At 51.9% G+C, this 22,075-nt stretch overlaps 1 protein-coding gene across 2 annotated transcripts in view; it reads left to right on the top strand.

Annotated features, from left to right (window-relative positions):
- The window catches only part of L3mbtl1 (L3MBTL histone methyl-lysine binding protein 1), a 34,050-nt gene extending 12,757 nt beyond the window's left edge, over positions 1–21,293 (top strand). The window contains exons 8-22 of one of the 2 annotated variants that reach the window (XM_071608936.1): positions 4,228–4,316; positions 4,810–4,914; positions 5,988–6,123; positions 6,468–6,559; positions 8,237–8,388; positions 8,782–8,858; positions 9,402–9,487; positions 9,653–9,763; positions 10,204–10,318; positions 10,741–10,840; positions 11,018–11,215; positions 11,323–11,372; positions 14,737–14,894; positions 15,310–15,372; positions 18,692–21,293. In XM_071608936.1, the coding sequence (XP_071465037.1) occupies positions 4,228–4,316; positions 4,810–4,914; positions 5,988–6,123; positions 6,468–6,559; positions 8,237–8,388; positions 8,782–8,858; positions 9,402–9,487; positions 9,653–9,763; positions 10,204–10,318; positions 10,741–10,840; positions 11,018–11,215; positions 11,323–11,372; positions 14,737–14,894; positions 15,310–15,372; positions 18,692–18,826 (1,667 nt within the window). In that variant the 3' untranslated portion in view covers positions 18,827–21,293. The remainder of the gene's footprint in view (positions 1–4,227; positions 4,317–4,809; positions 4,915–5,987; positions 6,124–6,467; positions 6,560–8,236; positions 8,389–8,781; positions 8,859–9,401; positions 9,488–9,652; positions 9,764–10,203; positions 10,319–10,740; positions 10,841–11,017; positions 11,216–11,322; positions 11,373–14,736; positions 14,895–15,309; positions 15,373–18,691) is intronic. The other variant, XM_071608935.1, reaches the window with a different exon arrangement.
- The last annotated feature ends 782 nt before the right edge of the window (positions 21,294–22,075 follow it).

Below are 22,075 nucleotides of genomic sequence, written 5' to 3' on the forward strand. Positions count from 1 at the left end.
GGAGGGGACAATCAAACCATTGCAGGGCCCATTTGTGCTCCCTAGAAACCAGGCAGCCTTTATGACCCTCACAAGGTAAACAAGGGACCATAGCATTAGGAAGCTTAGTGTTCCCAGACATAGAGCTCTAAGAGACACATGTTAAATACAAGGATCAGGAATGAACTTTCAGTATCTTTTTTCTCCTTTGGGGCTGGGAATTGAACCCAGGGCCTTACACAGGCGGAGCATATGTTCAACTTCCGAGCTACAACTTCAAAGCACTTTAAGTGTCTTAAACTGATTCTGGGTTGGGGATGTAGCTCAGTAGTAGAGTACTTACAAGCATGTACTAGACATTAGCACTAAAAAAATAAATAAGCAAAAAAACATGAACTGATTCTGAATTGGTTAACCATGTTCTGTAAGAGGTGGGTAAATACAAAGATATGTTTGTAACAAATTTAAAACAAGATGACCCAGCCTATGGTGGTACCCTGACTGCTTGTAATTGGTGGTCCTTATACTGTGGCATCCTGTTCTTCTCTTTATATTTTCTGTCTCTCCTGTAGACATTGCCTTTATCAGGCACTGGGTTAGATGCTAAGAGCTCAAAGTGAGGAAAACACAGTATTAGCAGACAAGATGCAGAGATAGATATATACACAGGTAGTTAGTGTACGACCGTATAATCAGTGTTGCATTTGAAGTATGTAAATACAAGGAACTGTCACAGAATGAACTCATGCAGCAAAGGAAGGTTCCGTGGGACAGGAGGGTTTCATCCACCCACCTGCCCACCCACTCGCAGTCACTTAATAAACATTTGTTGAGCATCTAGTCTGCGTAAAGCTTTGAACTAGGTGCTGGAGCTATGACCGAGGCTTGAAGAGCCAGAAAATGATAGGAGGATGGGTTGACAGGGTGGGGACAGGATCTTTGCCACAGAGGATCAGCCTGTGCAGAGCATAGGACACACATGGGGAAGCTGGAGCAGCAGTGAGTGGCTAGTTCACTGAGGGATTTTGAGCCGTGGAAAGATTTTTTTTACATGCTAGCAAGTACTCTACGTCTGAGACGCCATTGTGGAACTTAAAATAAACAAGTGTATATTACGTTAGAGATGCTCTGGCAGTGGGGAAGGTCTGAGGCAGCAAGATCAGTTAGGAGGCTTGTGCACTAGGTTCAAAGCAAGGATGGTAAATGTGCAGAGTTAGAGATAAAAAGAGCCACCAGGATCATGTCCAAGTTCCTGGCCTGTGCAACACAGCGAGTGGGTGGTGGTGCCGTGGACTAGGATAAAGAATACCAAAGGACCCACCGGCGTTGGCACAGAAGTTGCGGCTTTGGTTTTGCCAGGCTGGGCTTACCAAAGAACAAGCTAACCAGGGGCATCTAGACTAAGGAAGCAGGGATAAGCCAAGGAGCCTTTTTGGAAGTAGAGAGAGTGTGTTGCAGCCAGCCTGTGTGGTGCCTTTGTAGAAAGCAAAAAAGGTGCCTTTCTGAGCAGAAAAGTTAGAAAAGGGCACCTTTCTTCACTGTAGACTCAGCCACATGACTTGGCAAGAAGTCCAGGCTGAACTTCAGCCCCCGTCTGTCCCCGCTTGGCTGGGCATCTATATAGAGTACACAGCTTGCACGGCTATACACAGAAGCTTTGAGATTTATTTGGTCTTGGGGATGTGCCTAAAGGCTCAGTCCATTTCTCACCTATGGAAAAAGAATGCAGGAAACGAGAGGAAGGTGGGGGCTTGTCCAGGGAAGGAATCCAGTTATTACAGAAAGGTTTAGCAGTCAGGCCTCTTTCCAACAGATTAGTCTCTTTTCTCATCTTGAAGGGGATTACAACCAGTCCTTACCATCACCTCAGGACATTGGGAGGCCTAATGGAGACAATGTGTATGAAGTCTCTGAGGCATCTCTGCACCCCCAATTTCTGGCATGACATGTGGCCCCACTGAATGGAAAAAGAATGGTCAAGGTAGAACTAAGAAGTGCGTGAGGTAGACTGTGGAGATACAGGCTTGTCTTGCATTAGGTCTAATGAGAGTGTCAAGAGGCACAGGTCCAGGGAGGGAAGTAGCAGGGCTGGGGGCAATAATGTAAGAGACGGCGTGTAGCGAGGTGCTGTTCAGAGGTGCCTGCTGTGGCATGGGGGTCTTGGGGCTTGGCCATGTTGGAGGATGACTAGCATGGGGTGGGGGTATTCAAAATGAAATGCTCAGGAGCCACAAGAATACTTGAGATGAGAACTCTGGCAAGCAGTCAGGTCCTTACTTAGCAGGTGCTACAGTAGGGAAAGAATGAGGGGGAAATAAAAGAGAGAGAGTATCATCCAGAGAGAGAGAGAAGTGGGCATTGGGAAGAGTTCTGTCCTGGTAGCGGTGGTTTGGAACAAGCGGAGGCATTGTGTAGAAGATATGGAGTCCCCATGGCAGGAGGCAGCGAGATAAACTCAGCCTGGTGTCCTGAGGTCCACCCTCTCTTCTCTTTCCCTACTCGGTGAGTGTGGATGAAGCTGGGTGGAGAACTAGAGGGTTTCTTGAGGAACATAGTAGGTTGTATGTTATAAAGCACAATCCAGGTCTCACTGAGGACAAAAGATAGCTCAAAGAGATGTGTTCTAAATTAGATCATCAGAATAGACTTGAGAGGGTTTGATTGGCTGAGCAGTTGGTGAACAAAATTCGTGCCTTAGCCCAACTGGGTCAGGTGGTTGGGAATCTCTTGGTTTAGTGCAGTGGCTGGGGAAAGGGGCAGCTGCAAGACAGATGTTCTGCACACACAGCTTCCAACTGAGGAAAAACCATCTTTCTTGAGTGGCAAACCACTCTGTGCCTGAATACCCAGGGCTGTGGCCCAGTGAACTAGGGTGAGGCAGAATTAGGATCCAGGTCTCTGACTTGGTGAAGGCCAGTGTTAAGGTTTAGATACGAAGTGTCCCCCAAAAGCTCATGTGTGAGACGATACAAGAGGGTTTAGAGGCGAAATGACTGGGCAATGAGAGCCTTCACCCAGTCAGTGGATTAACCCCTGACAGGGATGAACTGAGTGGTAACTGAAGGCAGGTAGGTGTGGCTGGAGGAGGTGGGCACTGGGGTGTGCCTTTGTGTTTAGCTTTGTCCTGGTGAGGACAGTTCTCTCCCTCTGCTTCTTGGTGGCCGGTTTCTTCCCTACACCTTTCCATCATGATGTTCTGCCTCACCTTGAGCCCCAAAGAATGAGCCCACTCTACGGACTGAGACCTCTGAAACGGAGCACCAAAGAAACTTTCCCTCCTCTAAAATTGTTCTTGTCAGGTCTTTTGGTTACAGCAGTAAAAAATCTGACTAAAATGACCAATAACATGAGTCACCTCGTGAGGAACTCTGACCCACAGCGTCTCTGTAGTTCTCATGAACAATCCTCCAAGATAGACTGCGTTTAGTAGATGACAAAATTGAGACATTGAAGTTTCCAGAAGGAGCTGGAGCTCTGTACCAAAGGCTTATGAACTGATTCTGGTTGAGTTGTGGCCTTTTAAGTGTCTGTGGTCCTCTGTAGACGGCAGCTCGGACCATACGGGTAGCTCCCTATCCTAGCCTTTCAGGGTGTGTGTCCTCTGTGGTGGAGGCTGAGACTCCACTTATAAGGGGAGTTTATCTTCCCTCCCCAGGAACCCGAGACTCCAAGATACGGGCAGGACTTGGGCCTCTATCATAGTGTACGCACAGTGTGTGTGTGTGTGTGTCTGTCTGTCTGTCTGGGAGGGCTGTGGAATCAGCCCATCTACTCTGGGGCACATGAAGCACATGGATACACATTAGTGTGTCTGCGTGTTTAGAAAAAGGCGAATTATAAAAAGGACTTCCTATTTCTGTGTGTCCCCTCTCCTCCAGTTCTTGTTTCCTTGTTTGCCCTCTCATTTCTCTTTTTCCATTTCTTTCCTTGCAAGCTTAGGTGGTGCTGTGATTTAAGTCCTCTGGCTGAGGACTCCTTGCTCATCTTTGTCCTGGGTTACAGAGGACAGAGTGCCTCAGGCTGAGACTTGATAAGCTTAGGGACTTGCTGAGTGGCTTAGGGGCGGGGACTGGGTGGCAAGACTTGGTTGCCTCCCTCGAGCACATCGTGGCCTAGTGGCCAGGGGGTTCAAGTGACTGCAGACAAAGGCTTGCTTTGGAGGGTAAGGGAGTGTGTGGTCAGGGGACACTGAGAAAAGTCGCGCATCAGTGGCAGCCCAGGAACTGGCCTGTCTGTGCCTTTCCACAGCACCAGGTGAGAAGAAGGAGGGCTGGTCGTGGGAGTCCTATCTGGAGGAGCAGAAGGCCATCACTGCCCCAGTCAGCCTCTTCCAGGACGTGAGTTGGCAGTTTCCACCTGGGAAGAGCTTGTCTTCCCAGCCAGGGACTCATCACATACTCAGACCTTCCGGTGTTTTCTCCTTGACATTCCTCGATGGACTGGCAGAATGGAAGGGAAGCGACTGCTTAGGAGCCTGGAGTAGGAGAGGGCCCACCACCAGGGGCAGGAAGAAGGGGGGAGATGGCATCCAGGCGCATCCATCCCTGGGCCTACAGACTGCTGAGTTCTCATGCCTTCTCCTCAGTTTGGCACTGAGCTTTCCATGAGTCAGGCTAGAGAAGGCCCTTAAGCCCAGTCCTGACTTAGGCCCTCAGAATAGCCCCCCAGCTATTCTCTCTCTCAATCCCCGCAGTTCAGATCCCCACGCATGTTGCCCGCTTCGGGAATACCAGGCAGGTGGGGCCTAAAGGCAGCTCCTTCACCCCAAGCCCACTAGGCAAGGATAAGGCTGGATGGAAGCTGGGTCCTCTCCACTCTGTGCGTTGACAGTCCCAGGCCGTCACTCATAACAAGAATGGCTTCAAATTGGGCATGAAGCTAGAAGGCATCGACCCTCAGCACCCATCCATGTACTTCATCCTCACAGTGGCCGAGGTAAGCGGAGCTTGGTAATGCCCTTCTGCTGATATAGCTGAGTGTAGAGGGATGTCGCTGCTGGGGGCACAGAGGAGACACTGCTCCACTTCAGAAGGCATAGTCTTGTGGGGATGGAATTGGAACGCAGAGAAAGCTTTATTCAAAAAACAACAAGTGCCCCGGGGCCAGGGCTGGGGCTGGGGCTGGGGTTCAGCAGTAGATCACTCGCCTGGCACAAGCAAGACCCTGGGTTCAATCCTCAGTACCACATAAAAATAAATAAAATAAAGGCATTGTGTCTAACTACAACTAAAAAATAAATATTAAAAAGAAAGAACAAGTGCTATAGGCTGTGGTGTATATATATAGTCTGTGAATGCACACAGACTGTCTGTGCTGGGGGATCTTGAGGAGGGGCGATCCCAAGGGTTGGGGATGTTGGCTTGAATCAGACAAGGTCCTTGTGCTCTAGGAGCTCACAGTTATACAGAAAATCAACTAGATAAACATGAGTGACACGCCACAGGAGGTGACAGATGAGTAGTAGGGCACAAAGATGGAGTGCCCCGTTTGGCCTGAGTGGTCAGGAAGAGCATAGAGGAAGGGTCTCTCACGGAGTCTTGAGAGGAGTGTGAATGAGGGGGGAGTTTCAGGCAGAAGAAGCAAAAGGGCAAAGACTCGGAGGCATGGAAAGGCCACCATGTTCAAGGACTTGCTGGTAACTCGGGACCATAGCAGGGTATGTGAGTGGGGAACAATGAGAGGTCACAGAAGGGAAGGCCATCGGGGGCCCTGAGCTGTCCTGAACCTTATGGGAACCTTCCAAGTTCTATCCAGGGCCCCAGAGCACAGGAAGCTGATACAGAGTCCACCCGTCCTGGACCCAGCACTCAGGGTTCACAAGTACCTGAATTGTCCTCACCGCAGGTTGGGAGGGCTCAGGGCAGAGTTCAGGATGGGGAAGAAAAGCAGGGCTGGAGCCTACTAGCTTTAGAGCCCCTGAGACCACAGTCTAGGCCAGCAGAGGTAAGGGACAGGGAGCAGGACATTTGCTGGCGCTGGAGTCCCTGTGATTCCCTTCATGGGGCCAGGTGTGTGGCTACCGCCTGCGTCTGCACTTCGATGGGTATTCCGAGTGCCATGACTTCTGGGTCAATGCCAACTCCCCTGACATTCACCCCGCTGGCTGGTTTGAGAAGACTGGACACAAGCTGCAGCCTCCCAAAGGTAAGGCCCACCTGGTTGGTCCCATGAGACATCAGTCCTCAGACTCCCCGCCCACCTTTCCTGTCAGTGACCCCTCCAGCTCCCGTGTTTTCTACCCTAACCCTGCTCCAAAGCCAGCCTCTGCATCACATTATGATACAACTCTGCCCTGGTCAAAAGCCAGGGCTTCTGCTTTGCCCTTCAAGTATTCACCAGGTCATGTCCTGCTTTGACTGGGGTTCCCTGGTAAGATTCTTGAGGGTTGTGGGTTCCTCAGATCTGCTGGGTTCTGCTGCTTTGGTGTGGGCTACCCTTCCGTGGCCCCACCTCTGCATAGTGCTCTTGCATTCCCTTGAGGGGCCCAGGTTACAAAGAGGAGGAGTTCAGCTGGAGCCAGTACCTGCGCAGCACCAGAGCCCAGGCGGCCCCCAAGCACCTGTTTGTGAGCCAGAGCCATGTGAGTGCCCTGAGCAAGTGGACATCACCCCCAGGCCAGAGTCACTGCAGCCGGCCCCAAGGATCTGACTCATCAGAAGAGAATCCATCTGCTGTTGCTCTCAGCTTTGTTCTGGTCTCCTATCAGATGCAAGGGGCATAGCTGGGCAGGGCCAAGGGCCAGAGTGGGTAAAGCTGGTTATGGGTTTTCCCCCCAGTTCCTTCTTTCCTTCCTGTCTCAGTCCATTTTCTGTTGCTATAACAAAATACCCGAGGCTGTTATAATTTAGAGGCTGAAAGTCTAAGATCACGTGGCCCCAACTGTTCAACCTCTGGGGAGACCCTTATGGCAGATGGCATCACAATGGTGGGAGCTCATATGGAAGAGATCACAGGGCATGTTTTGAAGTCAGAGGGATTTGGGGGCCAGGCTTGCCTTTTTAAAAAAAAAATAGTAATTCACTCTGTGGGAACTAACCAGGATTTTACAAGAACTACATGAATCTCTTCCAAGAGTGATACCCCCAGTAACTTAATATTATTTCCTGTTAGGTCCTACCTGTTAGAGGTCCCAACATCTCTCAATAGTGCCCCACTGGGGACCCACCTCCAGCCCAGCCCTAGCACTTGCCGACTGCAGAGTCCTCCTCCACACTCTCCCTCAGAGCCCATGACCTCAGTCTGACACTGACATGTCACCACTGGGCTCTTCCTTTGGTTTGCTCTTTAGTTCTGTGGTGTAAGTCAAAGCCTCTATTCTGGGAGCTTCTTTTCTGCTAATATTGAGGCTCTCCCATTCATTCCAACTGTTCACCCCACTACCCATTAACTCTATTCAAGGAGCTGGCAGCTTTATTTGGCAGCCAAAGTATCTCATGATCTCAAACAAAGGGTCTGAGAGTATAGAGAACCCCCATTAGAGGTATTACCATAGTGGAGCTGGGGGTGTAGCTCAGTGCTACCATCCAGGGCCTGTTTGACATGCATGAGGACCTGGATTCGATCCCCAGCACTTAAAAATAATTACATAAATAGAGCAAGAACCACATTAAAGTTCCAGGGTCCCCATGGGCCAGAGATGCCACCATACTGCTCAGGCAGGGATAGTTAGATCCCTACCTAGTCCAGCTCCAGAGACCACACTCTCAGGTTCAAAGGTAACTGGTGGGGAACTGTTCAAATCCTGTCCCCTACCCATTGACTGGGGTTGTGTTCCAACTCAGACTATTTAACTTCTAAAGTGGAAATCAGAACACTTATAGGACTATTGTAAAGATGAAGGGAGGTTATATCTTTTGAAACTTATGCCTGATATAAGGCAGGTGCCCAGTTAATGCTGGTCCCCTCCTGCTCCCTGCTTCCCTCCCTACCACCCCACTGTTGCCCTCAAGCCAGGCTAGGCCAGTACAGGAGACTGGTACTGAACGGTCAGAGTCTCTGGATAAAGGCATGGCCTCCTGCCAGTTACTTTCTGCGACAAGGCAGGCTTCCTCTGGGTGCACCTGGAGGCCTGAGTTCTGAGCGACAGAACGGTTATGATTCTTCCCTGGAGGGACCCTCATTCCCAGCCTATTTCTCCCACCCTCTCTACTTCCCACCCTCAGGGGGCCCTTCTAGAGAACCCACTCCTATGTTTGCTAGTAGGCTCTGGGCTAGCACTAGCCAGCCAGGCCATGGCAGCCCTTCTTCTTATCCCTAGAGTCCCCCACCCCTGGGCTTCCAGGTGGGCATGAAGCTGGAGGCTGTTGATCGCATGAACCCATCTCTCGTCTGCGTGGCCAGTGTGACTGACGTGGTGGACAGCCGCTTTCTGGTGCACTTTGACAACTGGGATGATACTTATGACTACTGGTACTTGGAGGCCTGCAGGGGGAGGGGGTGGCTGGGGGCAACTGCTTTCATATCAGGTGTCATGTGGCAACATTCAGATCTTGCTCACGGTGGGGTAATTGGCTGTCCTGTGGAGTTGAGCTGTATCATAAGAAATGCAGCTCCCTATTACATGTGACATCTAAAGCTGCCCTGGCTGAGATGCACGTACACCGTGACTCACAGTTCCCCCTTAGATAGCATGGTGAGCTGGAGTTTTCAGTTAATGCAGCAGTTTTCTGACTGTATTGTCAGCCATCTGTCTCCCTCTTACTAAGAAGTAGGATGGGATGGCCCTGAAGCCACGCTGTGAGCGGACAGCAGGCTCAGCCCCCCACATTTCTCCTGGAACAGTGACGAGTTCTTGGATTTCAGGTGTGATCCCACCAGTCCCTACATCCACCCAGTAGGCTGGTGCCAGAAGCAAGGGAAGCCCCTCACCCCTCCACAAGGTAACCCTGCACTGGGCGTGCACCCTTCCCAGCCTGGCCCCTCCTCCCTGTCCTCCTGCCCTTACCAGAACCTTGTTAGCCAGCTCTCTAGGGTTAGGGTAAGGGGATGGATATGGCTTGGAGCCTCCACTTCTTGGCCTAGGAGTTGAGTCTCCTTTGATTTTGGGAAAGTCCTGTCAAATCCTGTCTCTGGTGGGGTTCAGGGGAATAAAGTTAGAGGACCACCTCAGCAAGGAGCAGGGAGTCCAAAGCAGAGTGTGACCTTCCTCCTGGGAGCACCATGCTGGCCAAGCACAGTAGAGATTCAGACAGGACTGGAGTGGAGCAGCAGGGCCATGGGTGGTGGGGTCAGAGTCCCTGATGACCTGCTGCCCTTGCTTCACCAGCACCCATCTGCCTCGGGAACCTGGGTGAGGGGCTGGCAGCAGTCATGGAAGGGATTCTGCTCCAAGGGTCTCAGCCCCTTCCTCGTTCCTCATTCCTGCTACGGGGCAGAGAGCTCTCCAGTCACCTTCTAGACATTGCTCTCATTTTCTTCTGTAGACTATCCAGACCCTGACAGCTTCTGCTGGGAGAAATATCTAGAAGAAACTGGGACCTCTGCTGTGCCCTCCTGGGCCTTCAAAGTGGTGAGTTGATGCTCCGTTTCCCTGGAGCTGAGCTCAGGAAGACATGGAGCCCTTAACCAGCCAGGATGGGCCCTGGCCTCCCTGAGTGCAGGCCGGTTTCCCTGGGTGTAGCACTTGGGCTCTCCTCAGCTAGGCCTTGGCCTGAAAATGACTATCCCCTTACAGCGACCTCCTCACAGCTTCCTGGTCAACATGAAACTGGAGGCTGTGGACCGCAGGAACCCAGCCCTGATTCGTGTGGCCAGTGTGGAGGATGTGGAGGACCATCGCATAAAGGTGGCTCCGGGACCTAGGGCTGGGGGAGTGGACAGGTCAGTTGGGCAGGAGTTTGTGGACTAGCTAGAGGTTAAGGGCATGGCATGAGACAGGAAGATGAAGACGCTGTTTCTCGTTTTTGCCTCATCAGCATCTGTCTTTTGTGGGCTTGAGCAAGTCACTTCTCTCTGAGCTATAGTCTTCTCTTCTGTCAGATGGACCGAATCATCCTTGTCCTAGGGACTGATGGTCCCTACATGGTGCCGGTTATGTAATGGGTGAGGCCCTTGGTGAACATGGGCCGAGACCAGTTATTGTGGAGTTGGCTCCGGGGTCCTTCCAGTCTAGGGTCTGCTTCCACAGGCCCTAGGGTTGGGAGAGCCTCATGGGGCTTGGAGGCCCTCTCGGCTGAAAAGGGCTCCATGAGGAACTCCTGACCTCCATGGGCTCTTCATCCCCAGCTCCACTTTGATGGCTGGAGTCACGGCTATGACTTCTGGATTGATGCGGACCACCCAGACATCCACCCCGCAGGCTGGTGCTCCAAGACAGGACATCCCCTGGAGCCTCCTCTCCGTGCGTACCCTAGGGCATCCCGTCCCTTGCCCTTCCTGGCAATCTCTGACAGCCCTTCCTTCTTTGGCCTGCCCAGGGGGCTCTGTCCCTCATAACCAGGTCTGACATAGAGGGCTTTGGTCCCACAGTGAGCTTCAGGATACCCATGCTCCCCACCAAGAACTGTCCGCTACACTAAGCAGTGCTCCTGGCTCAGAGACCAAGGGCATGGCCCAAAGCATAAGAGAACCAAGTCTTCCCTCCCCAGCGATGGGCAGGTAGATGAATAGTGTGAGAATGGTGGCCTGACCTGGCTCAGGGCCCTGTTCCTGGGGACCCCGTTCCTAGTGCTGACCTCCTGCGTGGAAACCATCCCTGCCCTGCCCTGCCCTCCCTGCCCTATCTCTAGGACTCTATGCTGACTTCTCTTCCTGCTCCTCCAGGGCCCAGAGAGCCCAGCTCCGCCTCCCCTGGGAGCTGCCCTCCTCTCAACTACAGGAGTCTGTCCCACACTAGGACCTCCAAATACAGCTTTCACCACCGGTGAGTAAAGGCCTCCTGCCTCAAGACACCGGGCATCTGTGGACCTTCTGGGAGGGTCTGCTTTGCACCAGCTGAGCGAGGCCCTTGGGGGTTCACCAAGACCTGCTGAATAGGGCCAGAGTTGGGGAGGACTCAGTGGGGACAAGTGGATCAGCCCAACTTCAGCCTTCTTCCCAGGAAGTGCCCCACTCCTGGCTGTGATGGCTCTGGCCACGTAACCGGCAAGTTCACAGCTCACCATTGCCTCTCGGGCTGCCCACTGGCTGAGAGGAACCAGAGTCGCCTGAAAGCGGAGCTGTCTGACACAGAGGCCTCAGCACGGAAAAAGAACGTCTCCAGTTTGTCCCCAAGGAAGAAGCCTCGCCATCACGGCCGGTGCGAAGGCCAGGGAGTGAGGGCCTGGGCTCTCCGGGTGCGGGGCCTCGTGTCCTCCTGGGCCAGACACTGATCCCCTGCCATGGACCTGGTCCCTCTCTCTCCAGGATTGGACGCCCTCCAAAGTATCGGAAGATGCCACAGGAAGATTTCCAGAGTAAGCCTGGGTCCTCTGCTCCTGGGTCCTCTACTCATGCTCCCAGTGGGTGCTTGTAACTGGTGGGGTGAGATTCCAGGGGCACCCAGAGCAGGAAAAGCTGGAAGGGAGTCTCTTTGTGACCGCAGAGTAGTGGCAAAAGCACAGGCAGGGCCCTGAGAGGCCTTGGGTTCCAGTCCCATGGCCTTGCTGTGCTGTGGTGCATGAAAAGGCACCAGATGTGGGCCTCTGGTTCTCCACTGTGAAGCAGATGATGCCCAGCTCTGCTATTCTGACTCTAGGCTTCCTGGGAAGGAGAGCAAGGCTGTCAGTTTCTAGCTGTTTAACATTGGGCAAGTCACTTAACCTCGCTGAGCCTCAGTTTCCATACCTGAAAACATAAATAAAACCTGCCTTTTGGGATGAAGATGTAGCTCAGTGATAGAGTGCTTGCTTGACTAGCATGTGCATGCCTTGGGTTCAATCCCCAGCCCTGCCAATAGAAAGAAAGAAAACCTGACTTTGATGTCAAGGCATGGGGGTGCACGCCTAGTGACCAGAGGCTGAGACAAGAGAATTGCAAGTTCAAGGCCAACCTCAGCAATTTTTCAAGGCCCTAAGCAATTTAGTGATACCCTGTCTCAAAATAAACAAAAAGGACTGGGGCCAGGCATGGTGGTGCATGCTTATAATCCCAGGCACTCAGGAGTCTGAGGCAGGAGGATGGCGCATTCAAAGCCAGCATTTAGCAACTTAGAGAGGCTCCAAGCAATTCAGTGAGACCCTGTCTCTAAATAAAATATATAAAAGGGCTGGGGATGTGGCTAAGTGGCAAAGCACCCCTGGGTTCAATTCTTAGTACCAAAAGAAAAAAAAAAAAGGACTAGGGATATAGCTTTACAGTAAATCACCCCTGGGTTAAATCTCCTAGAGTACAAAAAAAAAGTCAATACCTGAAATAACAGTGGTCACTACTACCATTTTCTGAGCACCTGCTATGGGCCAGGCATTGTGCTGAGTTCTTCGTGTATACCCTCTGTAGCTCTCACAAGCAACTGTAATATATCTGAGAGAGGAAGAACAAGAGGCTCAGAGCAAATTCATTTGCTCAAGGCCATTCACCTTGTAAGAGGCTGAACTGGGATTCACACCTGACCTGACTTCTGCCATGTGCTTCGGGCATAAGACATAAAGCCCCTGATCCAAACGTCAGATTACTTCTCACTGCCCAGTGGATCACTTTGCGTAAGTCGCCATAGCAAAACACCACAGACTAGGTGGCTTAAGCAACAGGTGTTTGTTTCCCACAGTCCTGGAGGCTGAAAGTCAAGGTGTCAGCCGGAGCTCTACTTTCGAGGACTCCCTCCTTGGCTTACAGGTGGCCGTTTTCTTGTTGTGTCCTTGCACGGTCCATCTAACATGCGTGGGCACTCCTGGTCTCCCATGGTGCATCCAAATTCCCGGAGCATTGTGTACTTATTTTTTCTGGTAGTGACAGTACCCCTCTTTGGATAGCAAGGCCTAAGTAAGATGGTCATGTGGGATTCTGAGCACAGTGAGTAGCAGTTGTCTTAGTAGTCTGTCTTGCCGGACTCCCTCTTGCTGTTCCATGCTGTGTCCTCTTGGTGCAAACAGAAGGCACCTCCTGCAGCCTCAGGCCTGGTGACAAGGGTCTAACCAGCCTCTAGAGCCTCAGATGAAGACTTCTGAGGATTAAACTGTAGTGGGTACCTACTCTGCCCACCTTGGTTGCCTGGTCAGCTTCCATTGCAGGACCAAGTTCTGACCTCCAGAGGGCACTTGCTAACCAACCTGTAGGATTCTTAGGAAGTTATTCTTTCCAATGACTGAGACCACAGCCCAAAGAGGGGAGAAAGGACTCACCCGAGGTCCTGAGGCACAGAGCCCTGGTCTCTGACCTCTGTGCTCTAGCAGCTGGTCTCGCACCCAGAAGGGCAACCTTCTGGAGGGGATTCTCACACATCCATGGCAGACCTCAGTGCAGGCTTGGGCTTGCTGTAAACTGCCCCATGGGGAGTGCTCTGTGACAACGCTTGGCACTGATGGCTCTGGCGTCTCCAGGAGCGGTAGCGCCAACTCGGATGTGCAGCGAGATGGTTGAATAAGAAGCTATAACTTGCCTGTGAGTGCCTCACTGTGTTCTGGGAAGGGGAGATAAAGAGGGACACTCCTGACAAACTTGGTGTGGCCTCCAAGCCCACTCGAGGCCGTGAGGAAGATCAAACCCAGGACTTCAAAGAGGGAGCACCTGGGTGGACGAGGCCAAAACGTGGCCAGGTAGAACAAGGTGCTAGTGGATCTCAAGGGAGATCCTGGATGTGCCCTGATGGGCCAACAAAAGAGCTGGCTGATGGAGTGGGCAAGCAGTTCCTTGGAGGTATTCAAGGGGACTATCAGGAGGGCAGAACTCAGGTTGGGCTGATGAGCAGAGGGCAGCAGAGAGGACAGCTGCAGAAGAACGTCAGTCAGTGGGGCTGGTGATGATCCCTGAGGTCACGTGTGAGGAGCAGGAAGATCAGGGCGAAAGGCTGAGGCTCACGAGAGGGCAGAATGGTCTCTGGCCAGCAGGGGAGACATGGAGAAGAGGGTGCTGGAGTTGCTTTATTCATCAGCATCCAGAATTAGCACCAAGCAAACAGGAAGAACAGCTCCCCTGCATAGGGGGCAGTGGCAGGGCAGATCCCATGCACAAATGGCCACACTGCCCAAGGCAGCCAAGGCCAGAGAAGGAGGGCAGGGCCAGGTTTGTCGGAGCAGCCTGAGGTGGGTGAAGTCCAAATGGCTGAGCGCCAGGCTTGGACAGGAGAAGGCCTAGCAGAGCAGCATCAGTCACCAGATCCATGGAGCCAGAGATTCCCGAGCATATCAGGAAGCAAAGTGACAGGCAGCTGGGAGTGTCTAGTGCCAGAGCAGGCAGGTAGGGCAGGTGTCTGAGACAGAATCACCCTGGCTCTGAGCTGGCTGGGCCACAGCACTTTGGAAAGGAGGGCCAACAGAACGCACTTCTCACATCAGGGCCAAGCCTGTTTGGATGGTGGGGACAACTTTAATGCAAGACATCTAGAGAACGGTGTCTTTGCAGATGCCACACAGCTCCACTGAGACCGCATCCTCTCAGGGCTCAGGTTCCTGTAGCCACTCTTTATAGTTTACCTGAGTCTGAGTGAGGGACCACTGACCAGAGGGAGTAGCCCCAGGTAAGGAGTCAGGGAATGCAGGTCACCCTCTTGGCTCTGTGAGCTACCAGAGGGACCCCTGGTCCTATCTGCTGGCCAGCCTGTCTCCCATGCTGTATGGGTGTGAGTGGGCTCTGGGGAACACACTGGTCCTCAGCATCAGCCGCCGGCCTCTGCCTCCCCTGCAGCGCTCACCCCCGATGTCGTGCACCAGTCCCTCTTCATGTCGGCCCTGTCGGCCCACCCGGACCGCTCGCTCTCCATGTGCTGGGAGCAGCACTGCAAGCTCCTGCCTGGAGTGGCGGGCATCTCGGCCTCCACAGTCTCCAAGTGGACCATCGAGGAGGTAAGGAGCCATTCCTTGGCCTCCCCCTCTTCCCCGCCCTCCCTCTCCCTCTCACCACGCCCTGTGGGAGGGCTCAGGAGGGGCCTGGTCAGGTAGACCCCTGTACCTCCCCTGCTCCTCCTTCCCATCACAGTCCCTTCCAGTTGCCCTGGGGCTGACCTAGACGCTGTGCCAAGGCCCATCATGGCAGATGGGGAAGGGCCGGAAACCTAGCTGGGGAGACAGATTTCAGCCCTGGGCTTGAAGAGCAAGGAGCCTTACCTCGCACGCCCACCAGCATGGAGACCCAAGATCTCTGAGGCTGAGAAAAATCAGCACTGGCCCAGCCCAGAAGGCCCCAGGGCCACGTAGGTGAGCCCTCGCTCCACTCACAAGCCCCATCCCCTTGTCAATACATCTCCTTTGGTTTTTCAAGGTCTTTGGCTTTGTTCAGACTCTGACAGGTTGTGAGGACCAAGCACGCCTCTTCAAAGATGAGGTAAGGTGCAAGTGCAGAGTGGGGGACAGAGACAAGGTCACTGTGTCATTGAGACAGCAGGAAGCAGGTGCTCTCATCAGTGCTGCCCAAGCCAGTGCCTCTGTTGCCCACCTGGGTGAGACTAGTCAGTGACCCATGTCTCTGTGAAGAATCTGATGTGGGCTGTGGCCAGCTGGGGCCACTGTGTGTTCAGAACATCTTCAGGAAGGAGATGCTGCTTTTTGCCCAGTCTTTTGTTTGCAGAAGTTGGCTTTCCCAGTGAGGGGCAGTAAGTTCACACCTGTCTGTAGTTTCTTTTTCTTTCTTGGTGCTGGGGATCAAACCCTTGGCTTTGCACAGGCTGAATGGGCTCTCTACCACTGATCTGATACCCCAAGCCCAAAGCATATTTTGAATAATAAGGGTCTTAACACACACTTCAGATGGAGACCCAAGAGTTTTGCAAAGACAAGAAGCAGTGAGTGATAGGTAAGAGGAAGCCAGCTCTGGAGATGGGCTGGGTTGAAATTTCAGCTTGCCCAGTTCGAGCTGCATCTTGTCTGTAGAATGGAGATAAAGTGAGTATGATGAGAACCACCTTGCAGAGCCATTGGAAATGAAGAGTGAATCATAATGCCAGAGTGTCTAGCATAATTGTATCATTAGTGTGTGTACATACTATGCATACCTACATACACACTCTCGCATAGAGTAAGCAATAGATAAATCATGTCACTATACCAGCGTGCCTGGTACAGTGGGGGAATCTATAAATGGTAGTTCTGGGTTTCAGTGCACAGTTGCCCTTAAAAAAAGAACTTTATTATGACTCTCCTAATTTGTAAAGTTTGAAACCTTTGGGTTTGTCTAGGGCTTCCCTCGAAACATTATAAACATTCTTTCTGTACAACACCTTCCACTCAGGGCAGCATGATCTCAGCTGCTCACAGCTGCCCACTGTAGGTCAGTGCCTGTAAGGAGAATACTCCTCTTTCCCTGGAAGAATGTCCAGACCCCACATGGTTTCTCCCTCTGTTTCTGTGCAGTGAGCTTCCCACCTCCTCCCTGTTCTGGGTGTTCAAGAGCCTTCTGTGTTGCTGATCTGATCTTTGTGTTTGTATCCAGAATCAAGTGGAAATGTTTTTATTTTTTATTTTTATTTATTTGGTACTAGGAATTGAGCCCAGAGGCACCTAACCACTGAGCCATATCCCCAGCCCTTTTTATTTTTTATTTTGAGGCAGATTCTGGCTATATTGCTAGGACCTCACTATGTTGCTAAGGTTGGCTTTGAACTGCCTGTCTCCCAAGTCACTGGGATTATAGGTATGTGCCACTGCGCCTGGCAAGGGGAAATGTTTTTAAAAACCAGATAACCTGGAATGCGTTGGGCTGCTGCTCCCCTAGATGTTTTTTTGTTTGTTTTTTTTTTGGTTTGAGGATTTTTGGTGCTGGAGATTGGACCCAGGCCTTGTGCATGCTAAATATGTGCTTTCTGCTTATCTGTGTCCCTTGTCCTATAAGGTTTTAAAATATAAGTAAAGCAAAAACACTCATCTTAAAAGTACAGTGCCACAAGTTTCCTGCAATGTGTACACATGAACCCAACACTTCAACAAGACAGGAAACACTTCCATCATACCAGAGAGTTCTGTTTTAGTCAGTCCCCAAAAGACAACCACTAATTTTTAGCACTAAAGATTAGCGTGCCTGTTCTTGCACTCAGATAAATGGAATCTAACAGCCTGGACTCTTTTGGGTCTGTCTCTTTTTGCTCAATGTAATGTTTTGGAGGTTTTCCCTGTTGCCAAGGGGACCTGTAGCTTGTTCACTGCTGAGTGGTACTCCATTTTATGAACATGTCTCAAACCTCCTGTTCATGGACGTCTGGTTGTTTTCTCTCTGCTGAGTCTCTAGCCTGAACAGCTTCCCTCCTGGGCTCTTTTCATCTCACTCCCTCCTCCAGTCCCCACCCCCCCAACACTCTCTTCATGCCCTATCCCCTGGAATTAGCAGTTATCAGCATTTCCTATGTTTGCTTCTTCCTATTTTTGAATAATATTAAATAAATTACACACACTATGGCGTTTCACCCTCAGTACTTCTGAAACTAAGAACTTCTACATGACCACAACATCCTCATTTCCCGCAAAATTGGCAGAGTTCCTTGATATCACCCCATGCCCAGCCTGTGTCCAAGCTTCCCTATTTGCCCCAGAACTTTAGGGTTTTTTTTGCAGTTTTGAGCCTGGATCCAAACAAGACCCACATACCTGATTTTGGTTGTGATGGCTCTTGAGTATCTTCTAGGAGTCCCCCTCCCTCTTTTGGTTTATTTCTTTTTTCTCTTGATGCTTTAAAAAGTCTTGCAGAATATTCCCTTCTGGATTCGTCTTGCTTCCTGTGGTGTCACTTAACGTGCTCCTCCGTTTCCTGTGTGCTATAAGCTAGAAGTCAGATATGAAGGCTTAGTTAGATTCAGGTTGAATCCCTCCCAGCGCTCTCTCTTTCTCTCTCTCTGGCAAGATAGGTCAGAGGGCACAGTGTGTCTCGCACTGCACTCCATCAGGATGCACAGTGACCAGCTGTCTGCTGTTAGCAGCACTATGTTTGAATATTGGGTTCATGTGAGGACAACAGCATTTTTTTGTTTTATTGTGGGGGGTCATTTCATTGTTGTTGTTTGTCTTTTGGGCATTGCAAAGGTATTAATCACACAAAGAGGTCTTACACAGATTGCAAAGGAGTCAGGAAACGTTTGTAAAGTGGATGACCAGTGAATGAAGCTACTTAGAAGGTGGGCAGAAGGGCTTCGTGGGGGTGTGATCCATGCAGCCTCCCAGGGCCACCCCCGTAGAAGAACCCCACTCATGGCTTAATGCTCACTATTACTATCTTGAAATTCTTAATAATTTTTGAACAAAGGGCTCTCTGTTTTCATTTTGTACTGAGCCCCATAATTATGGAGCAGTGGCAGGTTTTTTTGAAGCTGCTGTCCGTGAGAACTCTGGAGACATCTTGCAAATGCAAACCATGAAACTCAGACTGGCCAGCTGAAAGAGAGGGCATGTGTGTGACACGGGGAGCAAGGGCTATCTTTCTTTCCTTCTCCGTCCCCATTGCTGTCTTCCTTTTCTCCTTTCTCCTCCCTTCTCCTTTCTCCTTGTCCTTCCTCTTCCTCTTCCTCTCTCCCTCCCCTTCCCTTCCCCCACATTTAACATCCTTTATTCCCATTTTCTTTCTCCCTCCCCACTCCCCACGCATACTCCCACCTTTCCTGCACCCCCTTCCCCATGACCCTTCCCACCTTCTCCTCTTTCCACCCCCATCAACCCCTCAGATGATTGACGGCGAGGCCTTCCTTTTGCTGACACAGGCGGACATTGTGAAGATCATGAGCGTCAAGCTGGGCCCAGCCTTGAAGATCTATAACGCCATTCTCATGTTCAAAAATGCTGATGACACCTTAAAGTGACTGACCTGGGGCTGGGTCCTCCTCCGGTCCTTGCTGGACCTCCGCTCAGCTGATGCTTCCTTCCTGACTTGAGTTCCTCATACCCCCTCCTGCGTCCCCTCCCCTTTATCTGACCAGGGCTGGCCCTTTCTGGAAGGTACATGGAGCAGAGGAGCCCTAGGGAAGGTGGAGTCCTGGCTCCCCGCGTTCTGGAGTTCATTTGCCTCCAGATGCACTGGTGTGGCTGCGACTGAGCTGGGGTCATGGCTGATGGAGTAGGTGCCCGGCCTGAGGCAGCCCCACATCTCCAGCCAACTTGTGTTGTCACCTAAGGGTCTTTTCCTTAGCAGGGGAGACGCGCGTGGTGGGGCAGCAGTCCTCAGTCCGAGGCCCTTTTTCCTCTTTGGCGTCTCTGTGCTTTTCTCTCGTTGGCTCCTTTCTTCCTACCCAGAAGTGACCCTGCCACACACATTTATGCATTAAGGTACCTCCTCCCTTTCTGCCTGCTGGTCTTTTGGCCCTTATTCTGCTGCCTGATTTCCTGGGCAGTGCCCCCAAGTGTAACCCAGCCAGACCCCATGACCCTTGCCCCTTAGACGTAGAAACCTCAGAAACATGTCCACAGGGGCCTCCCGGGAGCCTCAGGCTACCCTCATCCCTTTGGCCCAGCAGTGGAGGAGACTTGGCCACCATGCTTCTCCTGTATGCCCTGTCGTCCTGCTCAGCATTTCAGTGCCAGTTCTGGTTCCAGCAGAGAGCAGCAGGCGGAGCTGGGTTGACAGCTGGCAGAGGTCGAGTTTCACTGCTGCTTCCCACACCCCCTCTCCATGTTGAGCCTGGGGAAGAGGAAGCCCCATCTGATAGGTGACCCAGGCCAGAAACCAAACCAAGGATGTGTCAGACAATCTCGGGTCGGGCCAGAGGGCAGCTCCAGCCCGAGCGGTGGCACCAAAAGCTGAGAGAGCACCTTCTCTGCCACCGTGGCTCCCAGCCAAGGCAGTGCCTGCGGGCTGAGGGCCCCAACCTGCCAGGCCCCCTGCTGTGAGAATGTAGCACCCCCATGACTTCCCTTACATGTTTACCACTCGCTCTTGAGGAGCCTTACAAAGATCACCTGCAGTCAGGAATTTGGAAGGCAAACTCCTCTGGATGCTCCAGGTCCCTTAAGTCGTTCTTAGCACTTTCCATCTGTCTTGCACTGCCACTTGGGTCCTTGTGGGCTCTGGGACATGGACCTCGTCATTCAAGTGGCGACCCAGGCTCCTCTAAGCCACTGCCAAACCTGCCTCCCAACCTGGGCCAGCCCCACATGGAGGCGAAGAGCCCACAGCAAGCTCCCGTGCCCCTGGGGGCTGAGATGGGCCTGCGGGTGGTGAAGCCAGGGGTTCCAGAGACCCCTTTGCAATCATCTGGTGTGTGTGTGTGTGTCACTCTCAGACGTGTTTGATGGGTGTAGGTGTGAGGTTCAGTGTTGGGAATATATCAAGGGCTATTATTAAAATATAAAGCTTTATTTTTTTCTTAGAAGTGGGAACCCAAAGTTCTATTGATTTCCGCCACAGCCCTAGAGGGCCGCTCTCCCATGCAGGCCAGACACACTCCAGCTGACCTCTGTGGAGCTTCAAGTGTCCCTTCCCTTTCAGCCCTCAGAGGCAGCCCTGAGCACAGCTTTCGTGGGAGGACACTGGGCAGGCCCTGCCACAGGCTGGGTGGCATTGCTGCCCCCTTGGCTGAGATGAAGAGAGGCAAGTAAGTCTGTACCTCTCTTTCCTCTGAGCTGTTCAGGTGGCAGCAGAACTGGTCAGCTGGTCCTCAGTCTGCTCCCAACTATAGGACGGAGAGGCATCCAGTGCTCACGGCTGGTGCTGTGGGGCCTCGCCACTGAGGACAGGGACTGGAAACCTTTGCCACACAGGCCTGCCAGCCACCTCATGTCTGCCTGTGGGCAAGATGGTGGAGGAAAGTGCCCCAGGCCTCCCAACTTCAAGGCTTCAGCACCTGTGCGTCAATGTCAAACTCTTTGGAAAGAAGCCAAATCATAAGGAAGTACAAAGAATTCTGCCTTCTGTCTACCCCACTACCCCTCACCCCACCGTGTTCCCGAATGAGGTCACTGTACCTTGACCTGGAAGTGTGGGAGGGTAGGAAGCGGGCAGTGGCTCCAAGTGCCCTGTGCCCTGCTCTCTAGCAACAGGCCCCACCTACACTTTGGCCCTGGCAGGCTCGCCTAGTACCTGCCCTGCCCTAGCCAGAGACAGGGGTGACCTTTCTGTTTAATTTCTGAGGCAGAGAGACCGGTCCCAGAGTTTGACATTGAAGTCTGTTTGCACTTTCATTCACATGCACTTTGGTTAGGTTACATTTTTGCACTTGCCTATTGTGTGTGTGTGTGGACGCGTGCGCGCATGTGGGTTGAAAGAATCCTCTGGTTTAAGCTAAAGTGACCCTTGAAGGAGACAAATTTAGAAACAAAATATAGTGTTATATGTCAGTGTATTGAAACAAATAAATTTCAACAACTGGATGATACGCAGTCAGAGTCTGTTTCGGTTTTCCTGGTAAAATACCCAAAAAACACGGAATGAGTGAATACTACTGCCACCGGTACCAAGAATCTTAAGTGCTCGCCTTGCTATTGGTTAGAGGTCCTGAAGAATTTGGCTTTTATACTATTTTAAAGGTAAGAAACAAAGGATAAGGAGAACTGGGTACATCTGTCTACGGGGAATGAGTGAGCAACGAGAACCGTGGAGAAGAGCAGGGAATGGACTTGATCCTTGTCGTGCTATGAACGGTCATGGGCAGAAAGGTCGAGGAAGCCTCCAGTTTTTGAAAAAAACATCAAGCTTTGAGGTGGGGAAATGTCAACCTGAAGGGTTGGAATGTAAGTTCCCCAAGCCTGTGAGCAGGTAGGAATGTGATAGAAATGTCACGTTCAGACACTTTGGCCCTTTCTTGCCAATACCTTTAATTCCTTTGCTCTGCGGCTCTTCCAGGCTACTTGGCTAGGAGAGCGCAACCCTGGAGCTCACGTTCTCCACCTCCTCCAGGAGCTCACCTGACTGCACAGACAGGTGCCAAGGTGGCCCCGCTCTGGCCTTGAGTGAAGGGAACCCTCAGGGCTGCCTGCTCCCTAGGTGCCCTGAGGGAGCGAGCACTGCCTTTTCTATGCTCCTTAAACCACCTCCCCCATTACTTCTCCTTTACTTCAATAGGTGGCCTCCCCACCTGTGTCACAGAGAAAATGAAACACCCCTCTTGCTGCCACCT

This window comes from Marmota flaviventris, chromosome 2 (genome assembly GCF_047511675.1).
Source record: "Marmota flaviventris isolate mMarFla1 chromosome 2, mMarFla1.hap1, whole genome shotgun sequence".
Taxonomy (NCBI): domain Eukaryota; kingdom Metazoa; phylum Chordata; class Mammalia; order Rodentia; family Sciuridae; genus Marmota; species Marmota flaviventris.